The 20787-nt window shown below is 52.8% G+C and overlaps 6 protein-coding genes across 8 annotated transcripts; 3 read left to right on the top strand and 3 right to left on the bottom strand.

Annotated features, from left to right (window-relative positions):
- Window position 1: 1 nt before the first annotated feature.
- LOC9642233 lies at window positions 2–1969 on the top strand. Of its 2 annotated transcripts, XR_002991621.1 has the most exons (11): window positions 2–182; window positions 244–339; window positions 399–477; window positions 535–636; window positions 685–773; window positions 828–959; window positions 1027–1161; window positions 1220–1322; window positions 1375–1571; window positions 1640–1794; window positions 1864–1969. XR_002991621.1 is itself a non-coding variant. In XM_024668476.1 (10 exons), exons 1-10 carry the CDS (start codon window positions 42–44, stop codon window positions 1706–1708), a joined length of 1143 nt encoding a protein of 380 aa, XP_024524244.1. In that variant the 5' UTR covers window positions 2–41; the 3' UTR covers window positions 1709–1862. The 2 variants fall into 2 exon arrangements, 1 of the variants encoding a protein (XP_024524244.1); XM_024668476.1 differs by lacking the exon at window positions 1864–1969 and having other exon boundaries at window positions 1640–1862.
- LOC112344171 lies at window positions 1791–6293 on the bottom strand. Its single transcript, XM_024668466.1, has 3 exons — window positions 5909–6293; window positions 5029–5835; window positions 1791–4972 (listed from the first exon to the last, which is right to left on the bottom strand). Exons 2-3 carry the CDS (start codon window positions 5807–5809, stop codon window positions 2001–2003), a joined length of 3753 nt encoding a protein of 1250 aa, XP_024524234.1. The 5' UTR covers window positions 5810–5835; window positions 5909–6293; the 3' UTR covers window positions 1791–2000.
- Window positions 6294–6898: 605 nt separating this feature from the next.
- On the top strand, window positions 6899–8624 carry LOC9642232 (SNAP25 homologous protein SNAP29). Its single transcript, XM_024674462.1, has 5 exons — window positions 6899–7878; window positions 7943–8036; window positions 8097–8236; window positions 8289–8386; window positions 8450–8624. The coding sequence occupies exons 1-5, from the start codon at window positions 7084–7086 to the stop codon at window positions 8547–8549; spliced, it is 1227 nt and encodes a 408-aa protein (XP_024530230.1). The 5' UTR covers window positions 6899–7083; the 3' UTR covers window positions 8550–8624.
- Window positions 8625–8628: 4 nt separating this feature from the next.
- LOC9632502 (epoxide hydrolase A) lies at window positions 8629–13164 on the bottom strand. 2 transcript variants are annotated; one of them, XM_024674470.1, is made up of 6 exons: window positions 13085–13164; window positions 12810–13021; window positions 12557–12739; window positions 12262–12500; window positions 12122–12200; window positions 8629–8794 (listed from the first exon to the last, which is right to left on the bottom strand). In XM_024674470.1, the coding sequence occupies exons 1-6, from the start codon at window positions 13155–13157 to the stop codon at window positions 8720–8722; spliced, it is 861 nt and encodes a 286-aa protein (XP_024530238.1). In that variant the 5' UTR covers window positions 13158–13164; the 3' UTR covers window positions 8629–8719. The 2 variants fall into 2 exon arrangements, with proteins under 2 accessions (XP_024530238.1, XP_002960490.1); XM_002960444.2 differs by lacking the exon at window positions 8629–8794 and having other exon boundaries at window positions 11798–12200.
- Window positions 13165–13306: 142 nt separating this feature from the next.
- On the bottom strand, window positions 13307–17923 carry LOC9632501 (mediator of RNA polymerase II transcription subunit 33A). Its single transcript, XM_002960443.2, has 12 exons — window positions 17641–17923; window positions 17425–17535; window positions 17015–17344; window positions 16644–16963; window positions 16493–16584; window positions 16104–16434; window positions 15846–16044; window positions 15679–15793; window positions 15464–15622; window positions 14845–15403; window positions 14583–14789; window positions 13307–14518 (listed from the first exon to the last, which is right to left on the bottom strand). The coding sequence occupies exons 1-12, from the start codon at window positions 17877–17879 to the stop codon at window positions 13431–13433; spliced, it is 3750 nt and encodes a 1249-aa protein (XP_002960489.1). The 5' UTR covers window positions 17880–17923; the 3' UTR covers window positions 13307–13430.
- Window positions 17924–18640: 717 nt separating this feature from the next.
- LOC112346671 (splicing factor-like protein 1) lies at window positions 18641–20783 on the top strand. The gene has a single exon (XM_024676167.1). It carries the CDS (start codon window positions 18666–18668, stop codon window positions 20760–20762), a length of 2097 nt encoding a protein of 698 aa, XP_024531935.1. The 5' UTR covers window positions 18641–18665; the 3' UTR covers window positions 20763–20783.
- Window positions 20784–20787: the final 4 nt, after the last annotated feature.

Genomic DNA, 20787 nt, shown 5'->3' with positions numbered 1-20787 from the left:
TTCCAGCCTATCTAGGGTTTTCTGGGCCAGAGCGCATTACAATGGGAGCTCTGGAGCTACTGCCTTGGATCGCATTGCTCGCGAGCTTGATTCTTGCTGGAAGTGCGAGCGCTGAGGACGGCGGGTCTGTGTTCTTCGTGGAGACTGGACAGGGAAAGGATTATCTACAGTCTGGCTCCCAGGTGTGGTATTATCTTTCGTTCTCTATCGACTGGATGATTGTTTCTGGATCTGGATTGATAGGAATCGGTGTTCTCGGAAGCTGATGTTGCGGCATCCGTCGCGGTGCTTCTTGGTGTGGATCCGCCAGTGACAATGTCCGAGGTCTCCGCCAGCAAGGTATGGAGGTTTTTTAACTTCTTTGTTCTTCTTTCCAGTTATTCGATGTTTTTTTGTAGCTCGAGAGGCTTCTTATTCCAAATGTATTTCACAGGCCACAGAGAGTAGTTTCGCTGGTGATCGAAGGTTTCGATTCAGGTAAGCCACGAGCGAAGCTTTTATAGCTCTAAAAGGAGAATTTTATGTTATACACAGGCTTCCTGCAAGAAAAGAACGTCTCTCAGGCTCTCGGAGTGAAGCTGGCTGAGCAACGTGGTTTGAGTGTAAAGCCCAAAAGGGCAGCAACAAAGCATCTGGGTACGCATTCATGCGATTATCTTTGAGATAAGATTGATGTGTTCGCAGCGGGGAAGCCTGTTAGACTGGAGTCTCTCAACCATCCTGTTCCGGAGAACTTCGACTTGTTTCACCTGAAACGCGAGCTTCAAGGTCTTGTAAGTTCCCTATTGGAACTGAGTTTGAAGAAACTGAGTGGCTGGGTTTTGCAGTTTGGACCTTCTTCGGTAGAAGTTTCAACCGAGGATAACGTCGAAGAAGAAACTGCCGACGAGAATGCCGCGGAACAGGAGCTCGTGATACTTTCAGTCGACGGCATTTCTCTCGAACTCGATCTTTTCAAGGCAAAGCTTTCTTTCCTTTTTTTTTTTTAACTTTTCGTATGGTCCTTACATTGGTGCTCTCTTTCAGAGGTCGGACTACCTATTTGTAACAGACCTTCTATCCCTATCAGCAGGAGTGAAACGTGCCGTCTCCGTCCACGAAGAGCTAACAACAAAGCCGGACACCGCAGAGCTCTTTTTCGGTACATTTACGGGGATCAAGGTAACTCCATCGAATGAATGCGTGCTACTGTACCGCGAAAAACTTTCGCATCTTGCAGGCTCTAAAGCGGGAGCGACAGGACGAAGATGTCAGCAAAGCTTCAGACATCGTGCTTATTGCAGTGGCAAAGCTATTCCAAAAGCTGGATACACTGACAAATGGTTTGTCCCCACAAAGCAAGATTCTCTAGCTTTTGTAACTATTGCCTCTCAGGAAAACTAGTCGGTGTCGTGGCTTTCCCGGGCCAGAATGGACACCATCTTGTACGGGAAATGATCGGCAAGCACTACCACTCTTACAGATCCAGGCTCCTCGAGCAAGAGAAGAAGCCGCAGACTGTGGAGCAGCTTTCACGGAGGACTCTGGCGGCCTCGACGGCCATCATTCTTATCATAGCCACTTTGCTCGGAGTAAGAAAAAGAAAAACTCTCTCTTCGTTTTCTCTAATCCTTGTTTCTTTCTTTTTCCTTCTTTGCAGACTTGCTGCCTATGTTACATGCCTCTCACTCGCGACTCTCTCCTTTACTCGGGCGCAAAGCTGGACTAAACGAATGCCTGTATAGTAGAACTTTTGGAATAATCTTATTCAACTCATCAGTTAGTGTGGGGGAGCTTTTTAGTACAAGAGGAGAGGTAAACGAAAAACATTCGAATTCTCGCTTCCAATTTTAACAAATCTTCTTCTACTGCTCTGCTGCTCAGTGTAGAACTGTACCGTTAAACGTCGATCGGTGATCGTCGGCTCTTCGCGAATAAAACGAACGTCGTGGAAGATCACAAAAGGATCTCCGTCGTAAACTTCCAAGAACTCTGGACCGATGATCCCAACAGCGAAGCCATCAACACCACGCCGGCTGCTTGTAGTTAGCTTGGAACGCGTCGCAGCCACTTTCCGGCTCCTTGCGCTTCCCGGCCTGCGTCGCCACTTGCCCGAATCCTCGCAAGTGGTCTTCCAGCGGCACTCCCCGTCTAAGATCATCCGCCACCACCTCCGGCCCGGTGTTTAGATCCAAGCTCGGCCTCGTCCACGCGCTGCCACCTCCGCCGCCAACGCCAACGCCAACACCACCGCCGCCATCTCCAGCTCTTCCAGCGTCCGCGATCCCCATCAAATGCGGCCTTATGAACCGACTCATGGCACCCGGACCGCCACCTATCTGCGAGGACACCGCCGCCTGGTACTGTGGAGGAGCCGGGCCTGGAGCCTCCACGAACGAGGAAGCCGGGAACGCGGACGATGAAGCGTTGAAGGAATAGTTGGAGAATGGAAAGCCAGCGGCAGCATACGGGTAAGGCACCGGAGCGCTCCCAGGATAGGCGACCGCCGGAGTGGCCAGCGTCATGCCTCCCCTGTAGAGATCCATGTTGAAGTGTATCGCGCCACCTCCAGCGTTGAGAAACGGCTGCGTTGGAACCTGGTAGCTCGCCTCCGCGGCTCTGGCCATTGGTAGCGCTGGTATCGCCACCGCCGAGAAGGAGTTGCCTGGCGGGAACCACGGCGCTACGCCAACCAAGTCGCCACCCATCCGAAAGCCGGAAGGGACCGCCGCCGCCGCTGGACCCAAGCTAGCAGCGCTGTTGTTGGCGTTGCAGTTCTCCGTGCTCCGCAAGCTCATGTGCTGGACTAGCGTCGATGGCTCTTCATCGTCAACCGGACCGTTTAAGTCGAAGTCTCGTGCCATGCCGCGGGTGCTAGCTTCTGCCGCTCCTGCTGCTGCGGTTCTGGATTGGCCGGAGCTATGAACTTTCATATCCAGCCCCATTCCCCTCCCATCTTCGCAGTCGTCGGCGCAGTTGAGGTCGAAGTCGGCACGCCCGGAGGTCGAGGCGCTGGCTTTCACGGCAGCAAACGCCTTCGGCACGAACGAGTTCTCGAAACCTGTGCTTTCGTCAGCGATGTTGAGGTCGATGTCTAGAGGCTGACGAGTTTGCTTGCTTTCACCGGCGTCTTGTTGATGCTGCTGCTGCACTGCTTCGTTCGCTCGCCTAGGCTCGGCGGGACGGAAAGCGCTGGTCGCTGCCGAGCCTTTCCACCCGGTCTCGGCCTTGGACTTCCTCAGAGACTCTGGAGGAACGTACGCGCCTTTGGTTGTAGGGAGAACTGGGATCGGAGTCGTCGGAAGCGCGGCAGAAGCGATCAAGTTCAAGACGGGAGCACAGGAGACATCCTTGAAACCTTCGTCACCTCCGAGGCCTTCGTTCAGATCGAAGTCGGGTCTGGACAAGCCTGCTGCTTCGGCTGGCTTTTCTTCCTCTGCCTTCAAGTCTGACGCGTCCAAAGTTGGGCCTGGTTTCTCGTTGCCACCTTGAGTAGAACCATTCAAAGCTCCCGGAGAATGTTCTGGACTTTCTACGTGACCTCCTGCAGCCTCTGTTCCCGCTGCCTGGTCTGAAACTGTAGTATCCTCATTACCATCAGCTGCCTTAGAATCCCCCGGCTCCTGATTTTCTTGCATCGACACTGAAGCAAGAGAGCACCTTTCCAGAAGATGGCGCGGACTCGAATCGGGGTCCTTCACTGTCGAGAGAAGATGAAGCTTGGCGTCCCGATCCTCCGAAGACAAATGAGATGTCTCAACTTCCTGCTCGACCTCCTTAGCAATTTGCTGCGCCACCTCAAGAGCATCATCTTCAAACTCTGACGTCGACTCCACAATCTTAGTTTCTTGTTGCGACGTCCCTTTTCCCTGCTCAGCAGCATTCTTTCTCGACTCTTCAGAGCTTGAGTTCTTCCCAAGGAAGAAACTGTTCCTCTTCTCAGCCCAGGATTCCAGCCCTCGTCCAGGACCGCCTTCATAGCTTCCTCTCCCACTAACGGCACCATTCGGACTCGGAGTATCCCTCTTTTCACTTTGAAGGTAAGTATCTGCCGGCTTGGTATGGTCGTCGGGTCTCCTGAGCGTTTGAGAGGTATTACACCGCGGCTCAGGACTTTCGCCCAGGCCCTCCAACTCCTGCCTAGGCCTCGCATTTTCACCAACGTGACTTTCATCCACAGCTGAGCTCATTGCATCCCTTGCCTCATCGCCTTGGCCCTTGAGGTCGACTGACATTTCCGTAAAAGAGGAACTTGATGCGCAGTTGGCTCCGTCAACACCGTCGTGTGCATCTTTCCGTCTTGCTTCCTCCTTCGATTCCGATGGTACATGGTGGTTCTCAACACTACTGCGGTCCGCAGTAGATCCAGCCACCTCCTGATCTACCGTGCCTATCTCCGACATTATAGTACTCCGTCCGGAGGCCCCTACAGCTGCATCCCCTGATATTCTGCTGATCGCTGACACCGGAATGATAGCCATGGAGACGGCAGCCCTGTCATTTGAATCGGACGTCCGAGACACCTCCGACTTGTTTTCAGCAGCTGCTTGAGTGTTTTCTACGTCCTCTTTCCCGTCATTAGGCCCGTGAAGTCTCTGCCTTACATCCGGTGCCTCCGCAATGCTCGAAACCGCCGTCTGGTCAGGAAGGCTCGGCGAAGATCCCTGACTTCCTGGTCCAAAAACTTCCTCGTTAACACCTAGGGAAGATGACCTCGGTAGCCTCAAAACTTTGGTGATGGACTCCGGAGCCGAAAGTTCTCCTTTTTCCCTGGCCCAAGTAAGCGGCTTACCCACAGTAGTTTCTTTCGCCGCGGAGCCTTTGTTGTGGCGATGGTTGGAACTGTTGGATTTAGAACCGGAAGATGATTTTGCGTCGTCCTTCCAAGTGATAGAGCCCGCAATGGCATTGTTATATGGCTGACCATTACTGTGCTGCGGCTGATTGGTTCCTTTCTCCGATTTGAGCTTTGTGACGGAAGCACCATTCGCTCCTGTTTGAAACATCAAAAATCACATCAGAAACAGCACCATAGGCTCACACTCTGACCTGCTGTTTGGCTGGCGACGTCCGAGGGGCTGACATTCATGGGATTTTTCAAAGTTGTGGACCATGCGCTGCCGTGTCCTGCAGCCTTTGCACCACCTGACGAGTTCATCTCATCCCCAACACGCTTCTTCCACGTTTCCACCAGCTTTCGTGCTTTCTCCTTGATTTCCAGGTTCTTGTGGCTCTTGAGATTGTTGACGGACTTGCCAACCTGACACCTCAGAGCCTGCAAATCCACGGGCAGCTTCTCCAGCGCCGACAGTATCGTCAGCAGCAGCTCCTCAACACCCTTGATCGCCTCTCTCGGGCTTTCCCCGTCACCGCTCTTCCCCTTGTAAGCTTCCTGGAGCCACTCGTGAAACAAAGCCACCCCTCCCAGCTGCACAAATCGGTCCAAGTACTCGTGGTTCTCAGTCGCGAGAATGGCTGCTGAGAGGACAGTCCTTTTGTTGGCGCAGTACGCCGGTTTCTTCGACCCGTCACTTCGGTCCTGCTGCATGGCTGTGACGAGCTTTTCAACACTGGCAACGCTTGTAAGGCCATCCTTGTCAATGCCACCAAACTCCTCTACGGTTTGATCGCTCTTGGAGTCACCATCCTCCAGATTTACGGACCTTTCTCGCTTGTTTGCCTCATTGGAGCTCTCAATTCTCTCCCTCTTCTTGCTCTTGTTGGGTGTGAGCGAGCCCCCGGCATTTTGTGAAGCATCGAGCTTTGGTTGCGAGGGGCTTGAAGTGGACTTTGATGGCGCTCCCCCTCCTTGCACAGTCGCAGTGTGCATCTCAAAGGGCTTCTACGCTCTTCGTCCTGTCAAAAGGTTCAAGAGCACGAGACTAAGACTAGGAACAAAGGCCTCTAGATCTTTAGAAATTACTCTTACCTCCTAGAAACCGCTCAAATCATAGCCGACGAATCGAGAAATCTCATCGAACTGGTGCCACATTTTCCTAGCAGCAACGCAGGCAGCCCGGCTCCCCTTTCCAGAAATTTTGACCTGGTCTAGCTAGAACCATGGCGATCTAAGCCAAATCCCATGCCGCGACGAGGAGCAGCGCCAGCAGCAACGATTCTAGCGACCTAAGAACTTGCCTCGGACTGATCAAACAATCCAAAATTTCCGCCCGCTAGCTCGGCGCCGTGGCTCCGCCCCTCCCAATCGCGCCACCAAGCCTCTCACGCTCACCTCCTGCAAACCCTGGGGATCGCCATAGCCGCCCCTCCAACAACAAAGAAACCACAGCACAGAGAAACAAATAAGTGAAAGCGATGAATGGAGCGTGCGATGATGCCTGTCATCACGGGTGAAGGGTGAAGGGGGCGACGGGCAACGCATATTCTGTGAGGGTCCCCACACCGCCCCGCGAACATTCCGTCAGTTGCCCAGGTGGGACCTACGAGCTTGTCGGAAGGGCCCTTGCACATAAAGGCCGGGGAGCAGGTACCGTCCTCACAGGTTGGTCGGGCTGACGCGGCAGCCGGGCCAGTAAAAAATAAAAATAAAACGCCAGTGCTGCTGTGCGCTGCGATGTACCGCTCCGGTTACTGCAGTAACAGTTGTGTTGGCAGGGGTGAAAATGGCCTACCTGTAGCGATGCTGACAGGTGCTGCCACGCCACTGCCCCCGTCACATCCTCGCCCTCCGATGTGACGCTACTTTCGCTTGTTCGTACAAGTGTACCAGTCCCAGAGTTTGTGGGCCAGTGGCGGCAGGGGAAGTACTTGGCGTACGGACGCGCCGGCGAGCGACACCAGGTTCGAATCATCCCAAAGGCGCCGTCCCTGTCGGCTAGTTCTCGCTCGCGTTAGAATCGAACCCAGCACCACATGCGTGGCTTTGTACGGTGCATGTGTACGGCGCTTATTTAGGGTTTAGGCGAGGTCTACGATGGAATCGAGGAGCGAATCTTCTGTTCGTCGCGAGAATGCGTCAAATGCGCGTCCGTGGTAGGGTTTCCGCGCGCTTCTCCGCCTTCTTAGCAAGGCATCGCTCGAGCTTCTCCATCGCGCGGCGGCGACGGCGGCCAGGTAACGAATTTCGTCGCGCGTGGGAAGGGAATGGTGCAGAGGAGGGCAAGTCGGGGCGGGATGGCGCCATTGTCGGCGAGAAATCCATTCGATTCCGAGGAGGAGCCATCGCCGCCTCCTGCCAGTGCGCCGTATAGAAATCCTTTCGATGGCGACGAGATTGAGCAGCAGCAGCGGCCCCGAAAGGTTACGTTTAAATCTAGTGAAAAGTCCAACGAAGAGCCAAGGAAGTCTAAGGAAGAGCCAAAGAGCAACCCTTTTGACGACGAAGGGATGTGGAACAAGAGGCACGAGAATTCACGCCGGCCGGCTGCTACTGCTGCTTCTACTGCTTCGCCATCGCCACCCAAGGAGCACGGCCGAAGCGATGGAGCGGCGACCAAGCACAGTGACGAGGCCAAGCAGAGGCGCAGGGACAGAGTCAAGGAGAAGCTCTCCACCATGTCCGACGACGTGGGTAACTTGGTGAAGCCGCGATCCAGGAATCTCATGGGAGGCAACAACAACCACAACCGGCAGCTTTTGTTTGAGGAGGATGGATCCACCAGCGCTGTCATCCAGAACGAGCAGAGGAAATTCACGCAGGCTCGGATCGTGAGGGGCATCAAAGCTGGCGATTCTCTGGAGGGCGAGAGCGTGCAGGAGCTGGAAGATTACGCCGTTCAAAAGGCCGAGGAGACCACGGTTGCCACTTACAAAGCTCTCAAGCTTGCCGAGGAGATCAAGGAGAGCGCTACGAATACGTCGGTGATGCTTCACGAGCAGGGTCACCAGATTACTCGCACTCACGAAACTGCTGTAGACATCGATCACGCACTTAGCCGGGTCAGTATGACTTCTATCTTGATTTCTCTTAGCCATCAGTCTTGAAATTTTCTTTGGATTCCAGGGTGAGAAGCTCCTCGGCAGTCTTGGAGGCCTCTTTTCGAAGACCTGGAAGCCAAAGAAGGCTCGCAACATAACGGGACCGATGCTTTCTCGAGGTAAGAGCTTTATTTCATGGCTGCTACCGTTTGCTAAAATCGCGGATGGAAAATCAACAGGAGATTCGTTCAAGAGAAAAGCCTACGGTATGGAGCAAAGAGCCGCTTTGGGATTGAACCGGAGTAACTCCAAAGGCAAGACTCGCCACACGGCAGCCGTTGCCGACTCGTCGGGATCTCAAGCTCAGACTCGCATCACGGTTTGTTCGTCCTTTGTCGATTTGATGCTCACCTCACCGTTTGCGTTTGTAGAATGAGTTTGCGAAGCAGGACGAAGCGCTGTCAGACTTGAGCAACGTTCTTGGCCAGCTCAAAGAGATGACTATAGACATGGGATCGGAGATAGGACGGTGAGTAGCAAACTAGCTTCTATGCTTTCCGAACTTATGCTCTTTTATCTACTGGATTTGCAGCCAAACCGATGCTCTCGGTCACGTCGAGGACGATGTTGGCGAGCTTGGCAGCCGTGTCAGGGGTGCCAACGAAAGAGGCCGGAGGCTACTGGGAAGATAAGTCGAGAGAAGTACTCGCTAACTCTATGTACATACAAGGATTGATCGAATAATTCACGCGTTACTCTTTGTGCCAGTCGCCGGGATCATAGTCTAGACGGAAGAATCGATGCAGGATGAGCTCGTTCACCTTTGCTGGATGAAATGGCCAGCGCCTGGAACGACAGTAACTTACCGGAGATTTGGAACGAATTTGCGAAGATTGTTGCTGTGCATGAACTCCTTGGTTCCAGGGAAGCCGTAAACCACGTCCTTGTGTCGCTGGAGTTTGGATGCGAGCTCCTGTCCATGGAGATGAAGGCCTCCACGATCTGCACGTAAACATCAGCTTTTTTTCCTTCTTTTTTTTTTCCCATGGCAGCGAAAGTGATCTCAAAGTGGATCGTGACTAGTCTGTGGCTCTGTAGTAATCTAGTGGTGGTGTGAATCCCGATTTCTCGTGCTGGAGAGCGTAGTAAGTGATGTGTTCCTCTCCCGTCAAAGCGCTGTCTTTTGGAGCAATCATTCCTCTCCGGGACGATCCCAGCAAAGTTTTTTTTGTGTTTTGATAAGAGAAGAAGAAAATGTGAGAGATAGAATTCTTTTCCAACCGGCGCTGGACGGGTCCACGCGATGATCGCTCCCCAATCGTGGCCGACAAGAACAACCTGATCGAGGAACCAAAAGACATAGGAAAGCCAACGAGGTCGTCAAACACCGTTAGTGTTGCCATAGCCAAAGCGGGCCAGCCATGGAGCAGCAACACCACTATCGAGTGAGTGAAGCATTTGTGGATTAGCTTGCATCAGTTTACACTATACAATTGATTTCACTTTTCAATAGTACCATATCCTTTTATCTTTGCGATCCTCACCCAAAGTCAGGGTCAAAAAGAAGTTGGAGACATGTTCACGATGTCGCCATGCAAGTAATGGGAAATCCACCACCATTTCTTTTGGCGGTGGATTTCCCATTACTTGCATGTAATGGGCTGTGTGTTTGTAGCCAAGAACTCTATTCACACAGCTGCCCACCTTTAACACATTGACTGATCTTTCATGAATGTATCTATCTAAAGTAAGATATAACAAGACAAAAATAATAAGAATTATCAATGATTGATATAATTTCAACTCAAATCTAATAAATAACTAACAATTTTAATCAATCACTAATTCTTCCTTTTGCTAAACTTTGTCCAGTGTGTTACAAACATAGCTTCTCTCTCTGCTAGGAACAGTGGAGTGTGGCTAGAAAGAACACTTTCCTCCTCTCACAAGTTGCACGAGTTCAACTTCCAGATTTTTGCCTAGACCTGTGTCCCAGGATCCGGGGCTGGGGCACACTTCCAATTGTTTTCCTTGAAACTGAACGCCTCACCTCCTCGCTTGTGCTTACTGCGCCCGGTTCCAGCTTGAGGTACGTTGCTTGACAGTGTGTGTTCCACCCCACCACCATGTCCAGCATCTTCTTGATCTTGGAGTCGTAGATTGGTTGCAAACCCCATCCCGATGTATGCTGTGGCAACCAAGGGGCTGTTGACGCTCGTCCAGTGGGAGTTTTCCGTTACTAGATTGCTTCTTGATCTTTAAAATGCACTGCTGCCTCCTTCTGGGTGGTGACGGATGATTGTAGAGCAAGCCAGTATGTGCCCTTAATCTTCACGGTTGGAGCGTTCGACTTGTGATGATCTAGCTAATTGCAAGCCTTGATAGATTTGATAGATAATATTTGGAAGGGTCAATGGTTCACCTTGCCAACCTGCGTAGCATTGCGGGCAATTTAGGCAAACAAAATAATAAGGTCTCTTTTTTAAACTCTCTATAAAGATGGACCATTTTGTGCCACTGGAACAAAATCAATTGTGCCTAACTCTCCACTTTAGACACCCTGCCCTGTGTTTTCCAGATCGCTTGCTCTCTTTAACGAAGACAAAAAATTTGTCCTGGAACTTACGCGTGCAACGAGACAATGTAAAAGATCCAGTGTGTTTCGTGTCGTGTGTTCTTGATTGGTTTGCCGAGCACTCGAGAGGAGAAAAAAGGAGCGAGATTTTTTTTTTGGGAGGAGTGGAGTTTCGATACTGATCGATCCGAGAGATATATTTCATGTTTCGATGCTTCAAGAGACACTCCAAGTTGGCGTTGGAAGATCTAGCTACCAAACTTTTGTTAACCTCATTTTGTTTAATATTAAACTATATTTCAAATAGTTTTTTGGATAAAAGAACATCACTCATTTTTTCGACAATAGAGTTTTGTGCAGATTCCATTCCTCATGGATATGAAACCAAGGATGGCAAACAACCTCATCCAAAGTGATGCGCTCTTCCGGATCAAACGCTAACATCCTGTGCAGAAGATCAATCACTTCGATGGACATATTCGCAAGCTCAATCTCATCGCAGTCCAGGAAATACGTCTCCCTTTTCTCCACCATCTCTTTCATCATCCACAAACGGCGTCGCATCGGCATCGCTGCTCAAATGGCGCAGCTTCCCGAGCAAGGCGTACCGCAGCGTCATGCCCAAGCTCCAAACATCCGCTGCTGGCGTGTAGATCCCATCAAACATAACCTCGGGAGCGGGGGTTCCAACAAAATCCATCTCCCACGGCTTGTGAGCGTCGCAAGCCAGGCCAAAGTCCGCCAACTTTGCGTCGAGCTCCCGGCTGAGGAGAATGTTGGCGGGCTTGATGTCGCAGTGGATGACCCCGTTTCTATGGATCTCCCGGAGGCCCTTGGCGACCGTAAAGAATATCCTCGCCGTGGTTGGCTCCGCGAACTTCACACCCAGGTCGAGGCTGCAGGCGCACAGTTCCATGACGATGTGGGTCTTAGGGTTACCACCTTCGCCGCGTTTTGCATCGTAATGAAGCTTGGGTTTAGACAATAACTTCAATATGATTAAAATGTAAAAGCTTACCTCTACAATGAGAGTTTGGGGACCTTCATGACACCGTCGTTCACCCTGTCCCCGGCTTTGAGCATCACAAGCGCCTCTTTGGAGCCGCCGCCACTCACGGTCTTGATTGCGAACTCTTGGCCATCGCTCCTCCTCGTAGCCTTGAAAACCACACCGCCTCTTCCACAGCCCAGGAGAGACCCCAACTCGTAGCGTCGCTCTGAAGCGCTGGGCTTCGTTTCTACGTCACCTTGATGCACAAGTTTGCGTCGTTTCTTTTCCCTCTCCATCTCCACAGCTTCAGCCCTGGTCCTCGTTCGGATCCACATTGCCTGAAAGAAAAAAAAAAAAACCTATGGAAAAAAAAATGAGGATCTTTTTTATACATTAAAAGGCTATCACCACCTCAATATAGAAAAACATATCTTTTTAGGGTTCTTCATAGGACGAACATGATGCTGTAAGTACTCACTAACTCTGTAGCGTTATTCTTGTGGTACTCGCCTGGATCATAGTCTAGACGGAAGGATTGACGCGAGAAAGCGCAGGATAAGCTCGTTCACCTCGGCATGCTTTTGCTGCTGGATGAAATGGCCAGCGCCTGGAACGACAGTAACTCCCCGGAGATTTGGAACGAACTTGCGGAACTTGTCGCTGTGAATGAACTCTTTGGTTCCAGGGAAGCCGTAAACCACGTCCTTGTCTCCAGTGATGAAAATCGCTGGAGTTTGGATGCGAGCTCCTGTCCACGGAGACGAAAGCCTCCACGATCTGCACGTAAACACCAGCTCTTCTTTTTTTCCACGACGCGAAAGAGATCTTCGTGACTTACAAGTCCGTGGCTCTGTAGTAATTTAGTGGTGGTGTGAATCCCGATTTCTCGAACTGGAGAGCGTAGTACTCGATGTCTTCCTCGGTTAACCACGGTGGTAGCTTATCCGGGACTCTGAAAATGTCAAAGAGTTCCTTGTCTTTTGGAGCTATCATTCCTCTCCCGGATGATCCCAGCAAAGTTTTGAGCACTGCCTTGGTTCCATGACGAGCAAAATCAGCCTCGGCCCTACCAGGTTCCTGGGATTCTTGTCACTGTTTTGATCGGAGAAGAAGAAAACCTGGGGGAGCGATACCTGGAAGCGGCAGTAGTAGAATCCTTCTCCAATCAGCTTCTCAAAGCGCTGGACGGGACTTATGTGTGGATTTCTCGGCGAGAAAGGAACGCTGAGAGCCACGATCCCCTTGACCCTCTCCGGCCTTAGCATGCAAAAGTTCCACGCGATGATCGCGCCCCAATCGTGGCCGACGAGAACAGCCTACCAGAAAAAAAAAAATTCGCTGCAACACATGCCACAGGAAAACCAAAACCTTGCTTCTCCACGCTACCTGGTCTTGCTGGAGGAAATCCAAGAGGCCAACGAGGTCGCCCACGACGTCAAACACAGTGTAGTGTTGGATTCCAAGCGGCGCATCGGATTGGCCATAGCCACGCAGGTCGGGAGCGATGGCGCGGTAGCCAGCGGCTGCCAAGGCGGGCATTTGGTAGCGCCACGAGTACCAAATCTCGGGGAAGCCATGGAGCAGCAGCACCGCTGGCCCTGATTTTTGTCACAGTCGCACGATCGAATCGATAAATGTTGATCAAAGAAAATTGAAGCTACCTGATCCTAGCTGCGCGACATGGATGCAGATACCATTCGTCTCCACCACGCTGTGCTCGATGGCTTCGGCCATAGCTAGAGAAAATAATAAAACAATTAGGGCTACTTGGCATTTTGTGAAAACGATTATTTTAATTCATACTTCCGTACGAATTGCTGCATTAAAGTGGAACATGAATAAGGTAATTGCTAATATATACATCAGATTTTTTTTTCTCATGGTTACGAAGCATCCTGAAAATGTGGTAGTATACAAATTATATTTAACTTACATATATAGATATCGAACGCCAGACCATCCATGGTATAGTAGCATGAGATTTCACCGATTTAACTGTTGTTCCTCTCAAGCCAGCTCCGCCGCTGGTCCCATTGCTGCGGGGCCTCCTCGCTCGAGCAAAGCCACCGCCAGTTCCTGCTCGTGCCACAGCCTCAGTCCCCTCGCCAGCCGCTTCAAAACGTCGAGCTTGACGTCGAGGATCCAGTTTGGAGTGGAGCTCACGAGCAGTGCTATGAATCCCGTCAAGTAGGCCTTCCACGTAGCGCGGCCGCAACCGAGAGCAATCTTTCCATCCAAGGCCGATGCCAGGAACTCCATATGAGAGCCGAGAACTCGGCGGCGTCGAGTCCTGTGCGAGGTCTTGGTGGAAGTGGACGAGATCCCCCAGACAAGAGCGCCGGAGAGCAGAGCAAAGTGTGCCACTGCGTAGCCTTCTACCAGGCTTCCATCACCGCTGCCGCTGCTGGTGGAGGAGGAGCTTTCTTCCGGATTACCACCAGCTAGAAACCACGCAGGTAGACTCTCCGAGTAGAGTGTCTGGACAAGAGTCGAGCCGCCCGAGATGTGAAGTAAGCTTGCTCCCAGAGTCGATGCCTGGAACACCCGAGACATGGCGCTCGCGCACGAAATTTTTGACGTCGTTCCTTTGGCTGCTGTGAGGTCCCGCGCGGCTTTCACCACCAGGAACAGAATCTCGTCCGTGACGAACATGATCTCGTGAAGGGCCGGATAGATTCCCAGGTAGAGGATTCCTGGTGCCAGTGGATACTGGCCGCCTTGCATACCACCGTGTCCAAGGAGAGCTCCAACGCCACCGTGAACTTGGAGCTTGGACATCAGGGTTCCCGTGGTTCCGGTTGTCACCGCGAAGCAGCTCCGGAGCAGCTGCTTCACTGCGTTCTTGTCCTGCTTGAACACGGTGCGAGAGGCACCGAAGACGATGAAGCTGTGCCACCGTTTCACCTTTTGAGCCCAGAGTGCTGCTACCACTGGCATGCTCGGCCACGGGCTGCCTCCTGCTGTGCTCTCGAGAGCTGGCCCAGCGACGCCGAGAACTAGTTCCGAGGACTTATCCTGCCTGAAAGTTATTGTCAGGCTTAGAAATGCTGCGAGCGGTAACGGAAGTGACACTGGAGCATTGCCACCCAGCGAGCCTTGCAAAAACAAAAGAGAAGAGGTTGTTAGATACATCAATGAAACTGTTAGAAGCTTTCTTACCTGTAACAAGATTAGGCACTTGCACTCCAGTAGCTGCAAGGATCTCTTTTATCTCAGCTTCGACGGAGAGAAGGTTGGCAGCTGGACTAGGCCAATCATTTCCATTCATAGAAGCATATTTCCATAAACCGCGAGTCACCTCTGCTGTGAAGTAGCTGACAATGGTAGCTATGGAAGCTGGAAGAAAATCTACGAGGTCCCGAAGTCCTGCATGATTGGAAATACGAAAAATTAAAACCATAGCAAGTTTAACGAAACGAACCTGTAGTTAGATCTTTGGATGACAGTCTCCCATGGCCGCAGGCTGTAAGTACCGCGTCTAGTACGAAAGGCACAGAGGTCATGATCTCCCATGCTGGAAGCATGGGTCGAGCTGACGTCTCATCAGGAGCAGCCGCTTTGATTCTCTTAAACATCATATTCAGGAGCCTGTCAGCGTTTTGATGCACTGGATTGCCCGATCCAGAGAGCCCGGAAAGAGTAGACGCAACGCATGCTTGGTTCTGTGTGTACCACGCCTTGAGCTTTGGAAAGGAATCTAGCTTCACATGATGCACAGGCTGGGTGCCTTGCGAAGATAACGCCAAGTTCCGAAGTTGAAGGATATAGTCCAAGCTTAAATCTCCTCCAAGAGGAGACTCAAAACCAAGTAGCCGATGCTCAAGTGGAGGCCGATGAAACTTCCACAGCCGGAGGAGGAGGAGAAACGCCACCGAAAATACCATATGAGGAGATACCTCTTCCCCCGTGCTTTGAGGTGCCGGTGTCGCGGAACCAAATACCTCACATATTGGCAGCAAGGCAGCCGCTAGTTCTGGAAACTGCAAGCATTTTTAAAAAATAAGTTACGACAAGACCAGCTGATATTTATCAAACATTACCATCCCATACAGCGACAGTACGTGAACTGCATCCACTTCTGTCAGGGCCCCCAAAGCAGCTAAAAGCATGGAGGAATAATTCATCAAGGGATGACCAGATCTACTTTCAGCTGGAACTGGAGGAGACACTAAACGAACAGCTAATCGGACCGCATGTTCCTACAAAAGACACGGTAAATGAAAAAACAGCATAGACATAGAGAAAAGACAATTACCTGGATGCTCCAGCTTCTCACGAGCGAGGCCCCGCAGAGAACACTTGCCGCAGCAACTCTCTCATTTTCCGCACCGTTTATAGCTATCTGATATACCTTCTCAAGTTCTGCTACACTTTGATGTAGTGCTCCAAGTTAAGACCAGCATACAGATTGCAATATCATACCTGGATGCAGGAGTATTTATCAGCGCACCCTTCAACGGCCCAGCCAAGGACGACCCCTCCATAAAAGCAGCCCATGGCGATGACTGGGATGATCCCGAAAGCGGTATAGCTACGGCATAACCAGGCCAGAGATAAGCGGAGGCATCTAGAAGACCTCTGGATATACAAATCTCGACGATAAGGTGCCTCATGTTTCCCACTGCAAACTTATGTCGATGAGATACTCAAAGAAGACACACAAATAAATAAAACAGTTACCTGCTTTGGTGCTTCCATCGGCAGGGACATAACCGTCGCGAGTTGTCTTAATCCCCGCAACGAATGCCGATGCTTTCATGGCAGCCTGATTAGCTGCGGGAACGGCAATCGGTGGCGGGCAGAGTAGACCTTCAAACTGGCCAAGAACTTGTAAGCTTGAAACAAACGCTGCTCGGCGACCTCTTTCACTATCGTCAACCCGCGAGATATTGTACTGCTGAGAGTTTTCTTCCTCCTCTATAACAGCTGCTGAAGCTAACGGGACAATAGATAATAACATGCAAAGCCGAGACTCTACGTGCGGTCTTGGCCCTTCAACATGTTCGCGTTCCTGTAAGTTGCGGCTTGTTATGATAGAGGCACGCGAGCAATAAGACGGAAAATCTTACCCGGTTTACGTGCCGAAGACCCGCAATCCAGAGCCCCAAGAATACATCATGCCACGAAGCACCTTGAACTGCCCGAAGTGACTTGATTAAATCTGACATCACAAGACAACTTATGGTTTGCCAAGAACGAAAATGTCAAAAAGAAGAATACCTGCAAGAGCTTCTGCAGTGGAAGACGCGGGAACTCTCCTTCCTTCCAAAGCGTCCTCCATGAAAATATCGAAAGGAAGCCACGGCGCTGTACGGCCAGTTCCCCAATAGTTTCCAAACACCGACATGGAAGTGTTCGTGTCCAGCAAGACCTTGTACACAACTCGACGGTTGCTTTGTTCTTGGACCAAGCCTTGCTGAATGGCAGCAGCTAAGCGTGCAAAGAGCTCTCCGGTTTCTCTTGGAGCTCCTAACGTCGTATCGCGTATAATCACTTCGAGAAACTTTAGCTTCTGGACAAACAAACCCCACTGCTCCGATCTGCAACAAGAAATTAAAATCGTGGAGCAAATGCAAACGTGAAGCACTTACAAGTTTCTCCGAGCAAGCCTCAGCAGTACGGAGGTTTTCTTGTGATGGAGAAAATTGGTGACAAGCTCAAGGGCCCTCAAGCTGTTACCTCTCGCCTGCTCTGACTCTTCCTGTCGTCTCCTTCCAAAATCATCGTCAAAGTCATTCACTGTTAAATAACTTCCAGCTGGTTTACTTGGAGAGCTCAACGCCATAGACCAATCCTCGGCTGTTGCATCGACAAGACGGCAGCACAGCGCTAGTATAAACTGTACAGCCACGGTGCCAAGTTCTTTCGGAGCGTCGCCATTAAAAGGAAGCTCCAATATCTCTAGGATGCTCTTCAGTGATCTACAGGCAAGGGAAAAAAAAGAAGAAGAAAAGCTCAACACTTCTCGTCAAAACATGATAAAAACAAAGAGAAAACTTGCCTCTCAGTACTGGAGACCGTAGTTCTCAGAGAAAGAGTAAAAGCATAAGTGTCGAGGAGATTGAGGAACATCATATAAGTCTCTGGCTGTTGTTGGCGCACTGGAATTACCCTGCATTCGAAAGAAAAATCTAGTGTCAGCCAGATCACTGGAGCAATGAGAACTCGCTAGTAGCGAAACTACAAACAATCTATTTCTTAGCTCGATCACACTTACTTGGCGGCGAGAAGCGATAGCATATGCATCGGGAACACGAGCCCGGAAGCAATGCTTTGATCCACAAAGGGCATGAGCTGCGGCGATGGAACGTCGGCGACCATGGCCTTCGCCAAATCCAAGGACGGCATCGACACCCCGGCGCCATGCATTACCGAGCAGGCACTCACCGCCCAGGGCAATGGCGACTCCAGCCTCTCGGCGGCAGTGCGCGCGAGCTCTGCGGCCCTCTCCGCCATCGCTCCGCCCAGGCGCTAGAAACCTAAACGCATATTCCCCAGCCACAGCTCCTCTCATTTCTTGGACGATGCTTCCCCAGGCAATGGCGATGGCTGCGCGATGAAGCTAGGGCTTTCCTCGCCGGCCATGATCACGCACACCCGCGGTGGAGGATGATGCTGCGGCTGCTCGATCTGCGGTGGCGCCGGAGCGAGAATCCCGTGCTGCGACTCGAAGATCGCGGCGCCAAGGGCCAGATTATTGAGCGGCTGGATCATCACGCGCCGCTGCTGCTCCTCCATCTGGCGTAGATCCTCGCCATGGCCACCGCCGCCGCCGCGCATCGTGAGCATCATCTGTTGGAGCTGCCGCCGTCGATTTTGGTGGTAGAGGCAGCAGCAGCGGATCGTCATGTAGGCCAGGACGACGATGAAGAGCGTGGCGACGCTGGTCACCAGGTACGCCAAGAGCGGATGCTCCGCGGCGCCACACCGGGTCGCCGTGATCCACCAGGACGAGAAGCAATTCCGATCGGGCGGGGGCATTGCCGCTGCTAGCGATTGATTCTTGGCAGCGGCGCGCGGCGTCCAGATCTATCGATCGATAGGCTTCTTCCTCAAGCTCTCAAGAATATCGCAAGAACTCGCGCATCGCATCGATCGAGTTTCTCCCTGGCGACATTCACAGCACACACAGCTAGGGAATATTCGTCGCTTAGGGGAGCGCCACGTAAGAGAGAGGGCTAGGGGCACTGGCGATTCATTCGCTAGTGAGAGGAGCTTGTATTTTAGGGTTCTTCGGCCGCGATGGCGTGCACGGAGCCGGGGGGATCGTCCTGGCACGGGGGGTGGAGTGCCGGCAGCAGCCCAGGTAAGTGCGACGACGGCATCGATGAATCGCCGCATTTTCTCCACAAGATTGGCGAGGACCAGGACAAGAGCCCAGCTGAGACCCTGTCCGGGAAGAGGAGGAGAAGCCGATGGGAGCCTAACGAGGCCGCGGGTCCGGGCGAGCAGCAGGAGGGCAGAGGAGGGACGCCGGCCCCCAAGAAGAGGAAATCCCGCTGGGCTGCCGAGGAGAGCTCGTCCAAGACGCTCTTTCCCAACGTGAATTTGCCCAATTTCATGACGGGCATCGAGCTGGATCCCGAAATGCAGCTTCTCAACATCAAGCTGCTGGAGCTGAGCAAGCGCCTCCAGATCGGGCAGCTGTTCGAGGAGAGGTCCGAGGGGCCGAGGTCGCCCAGCCCGGAGCCCATCTACGACAACATGGGCATCAGGATCAACACGCGGGAGTTTCGTGCCCGGGAGAAGCTGACCAAGGAAAGGCACGAACTGATTGCACAGATGATCAAGAGGAACCCCCAGTTCAAGCCGCCGCCGGACTACAAGCCTCCAAAGCTCCAGAAGAAGCTCTTCATCCCGGCGAAGGACTACCCGGGCTACAACTTCATCGGGCTCATCATCGGTCCCCGGGGAAACACACAGAAGAGAATGGAGAAGGAGACCGGCGCCAAGATCGTCATCCGAGGCAAGGGCTCGGTCAAGGAAGGGCGGACGCAGCAGAAGCGCGACGTGAAGCCAGATCCCAGCGAGAACGAAGACTTGCACGTACTCGTGGAGGCGGACAGCCAGGAAGCTCTGGAGGCCGCGGCGGGGATGGTGGAGAAGCTGCTCCAGCCGGTGGAGGAAGGCATGAACGAGCACAAGCGCGCGCAGCTGAGGGAGCTTGCGGCGCTCAACGGGACCATCCGGGACGACGAGAGCTGCCGGAACTGCGGACAGCTCGGGCACCGGCAGTACTGCTGCCCGGAGAAGAATACCACTTTCAAGGCCGGGGTGGTGTGCGCGAAGTGTGGCGATGGCGGCCACCCGACGAGCGACTGCCGGCAGCAAGGCGGCGCTTCGAACAAGATGGACGGGGAGTACCAGAAGTTCTTGGTGGAAGTGAACGCGGATGGAATGGGGGGAGAGTCGTCATCGTCCTCGGTGGGCCGGCACTCCGGGGGCTCGACGCTGCTGCTCGGTGGAGGGTCAAACGGAGCGAGTGAAGGTGGTGGAAGCGGTGGTAGCGGCGCCGCCACCACCAGCAGGGCCGCCAAGGAATCCGACGACACCAACTTGTACGTGGGCTACTTGCCGCCAAACTACGACGATGAGTCCCTGCGGAGCCTCTTCTGCCCGTTCGGCCAGATCGAGGAGGTGAAAGTGATCCGGGACAGGAACACCGGCGCGAGCAAAGGCTATGGCTTCGTCAAGTTCTGCGACGCTGCGTGTGCCGTCCAGGCCGTGCACCACATGAACGGCTGGAAGGTGGAGGACAAAACTCTGGCGGTGAGAGTCGCGGGGAGGCCCCCGGTGGCGGCGGCGCCCATGGCGGCGGGGTATGGAACTGACGCAGCCGGGTTTCCAATCTATCCGCCGCTCCAACACCACCAACACCAACACCAGCAAGTTAGTCCGGGATGGGGAGCCCCGCCGCCACCTCCTCCCATTTTCACTCCATACGCCGCCGCTCCTCAGCCGGCGTTCCCCCCGCTAGCCCCGCCTGGGACCGCGGCTCCTCCGCCAGTCTTCAACGCGTTTCACCACCACCACCACCAGCACGCTCCGCCAGGATTTGCGTTCGCCGCCGGGGCGGCCGCCAGCGCTTTGCCACCTCCGCCGCCTCCCGGGATGGATTCTTTCGAAATGCAAGGGATCCAAGCGTCCGGCGATTACTCGGGCCAGTTTGGTGGTGGCTACTATCCCCCAGTGGCGCCGCCGCCGCCGCCAGTGTTCCCTCCCTGGGCTTCCAGCGCCATGGTGTCGAGTAATGGCAATGCGAGTGGTGGCAATAGCAAGAATAACCAGGTCGAGTCGGAATATGAGAGGTTTATCTGTGAGATGAAAATGCAGCTGTAACTACTTCTTTTAATTGTTTTACTCT

This window comes from Selaginella moellendorffii, unplaced genomic scaffold, assembly GCF_000143415.4.
Source record: "Selaginella moellendorffii unplaced genomic scaffold, v1.0 SELMOscaffold_0, whole genome shotgun sequence".
Taxonomy (NCBI): domain Eukaryota; kingdom Viridiplantae; phylum Streptophyta; class Lycopodiopsida; order Selaginellales; family Selaginellaceae; genus Selaginella; species Selaginella moellendorffii.
This window is presented reverse-complemented; position numbering and strand designations above follow the sequence as displayed.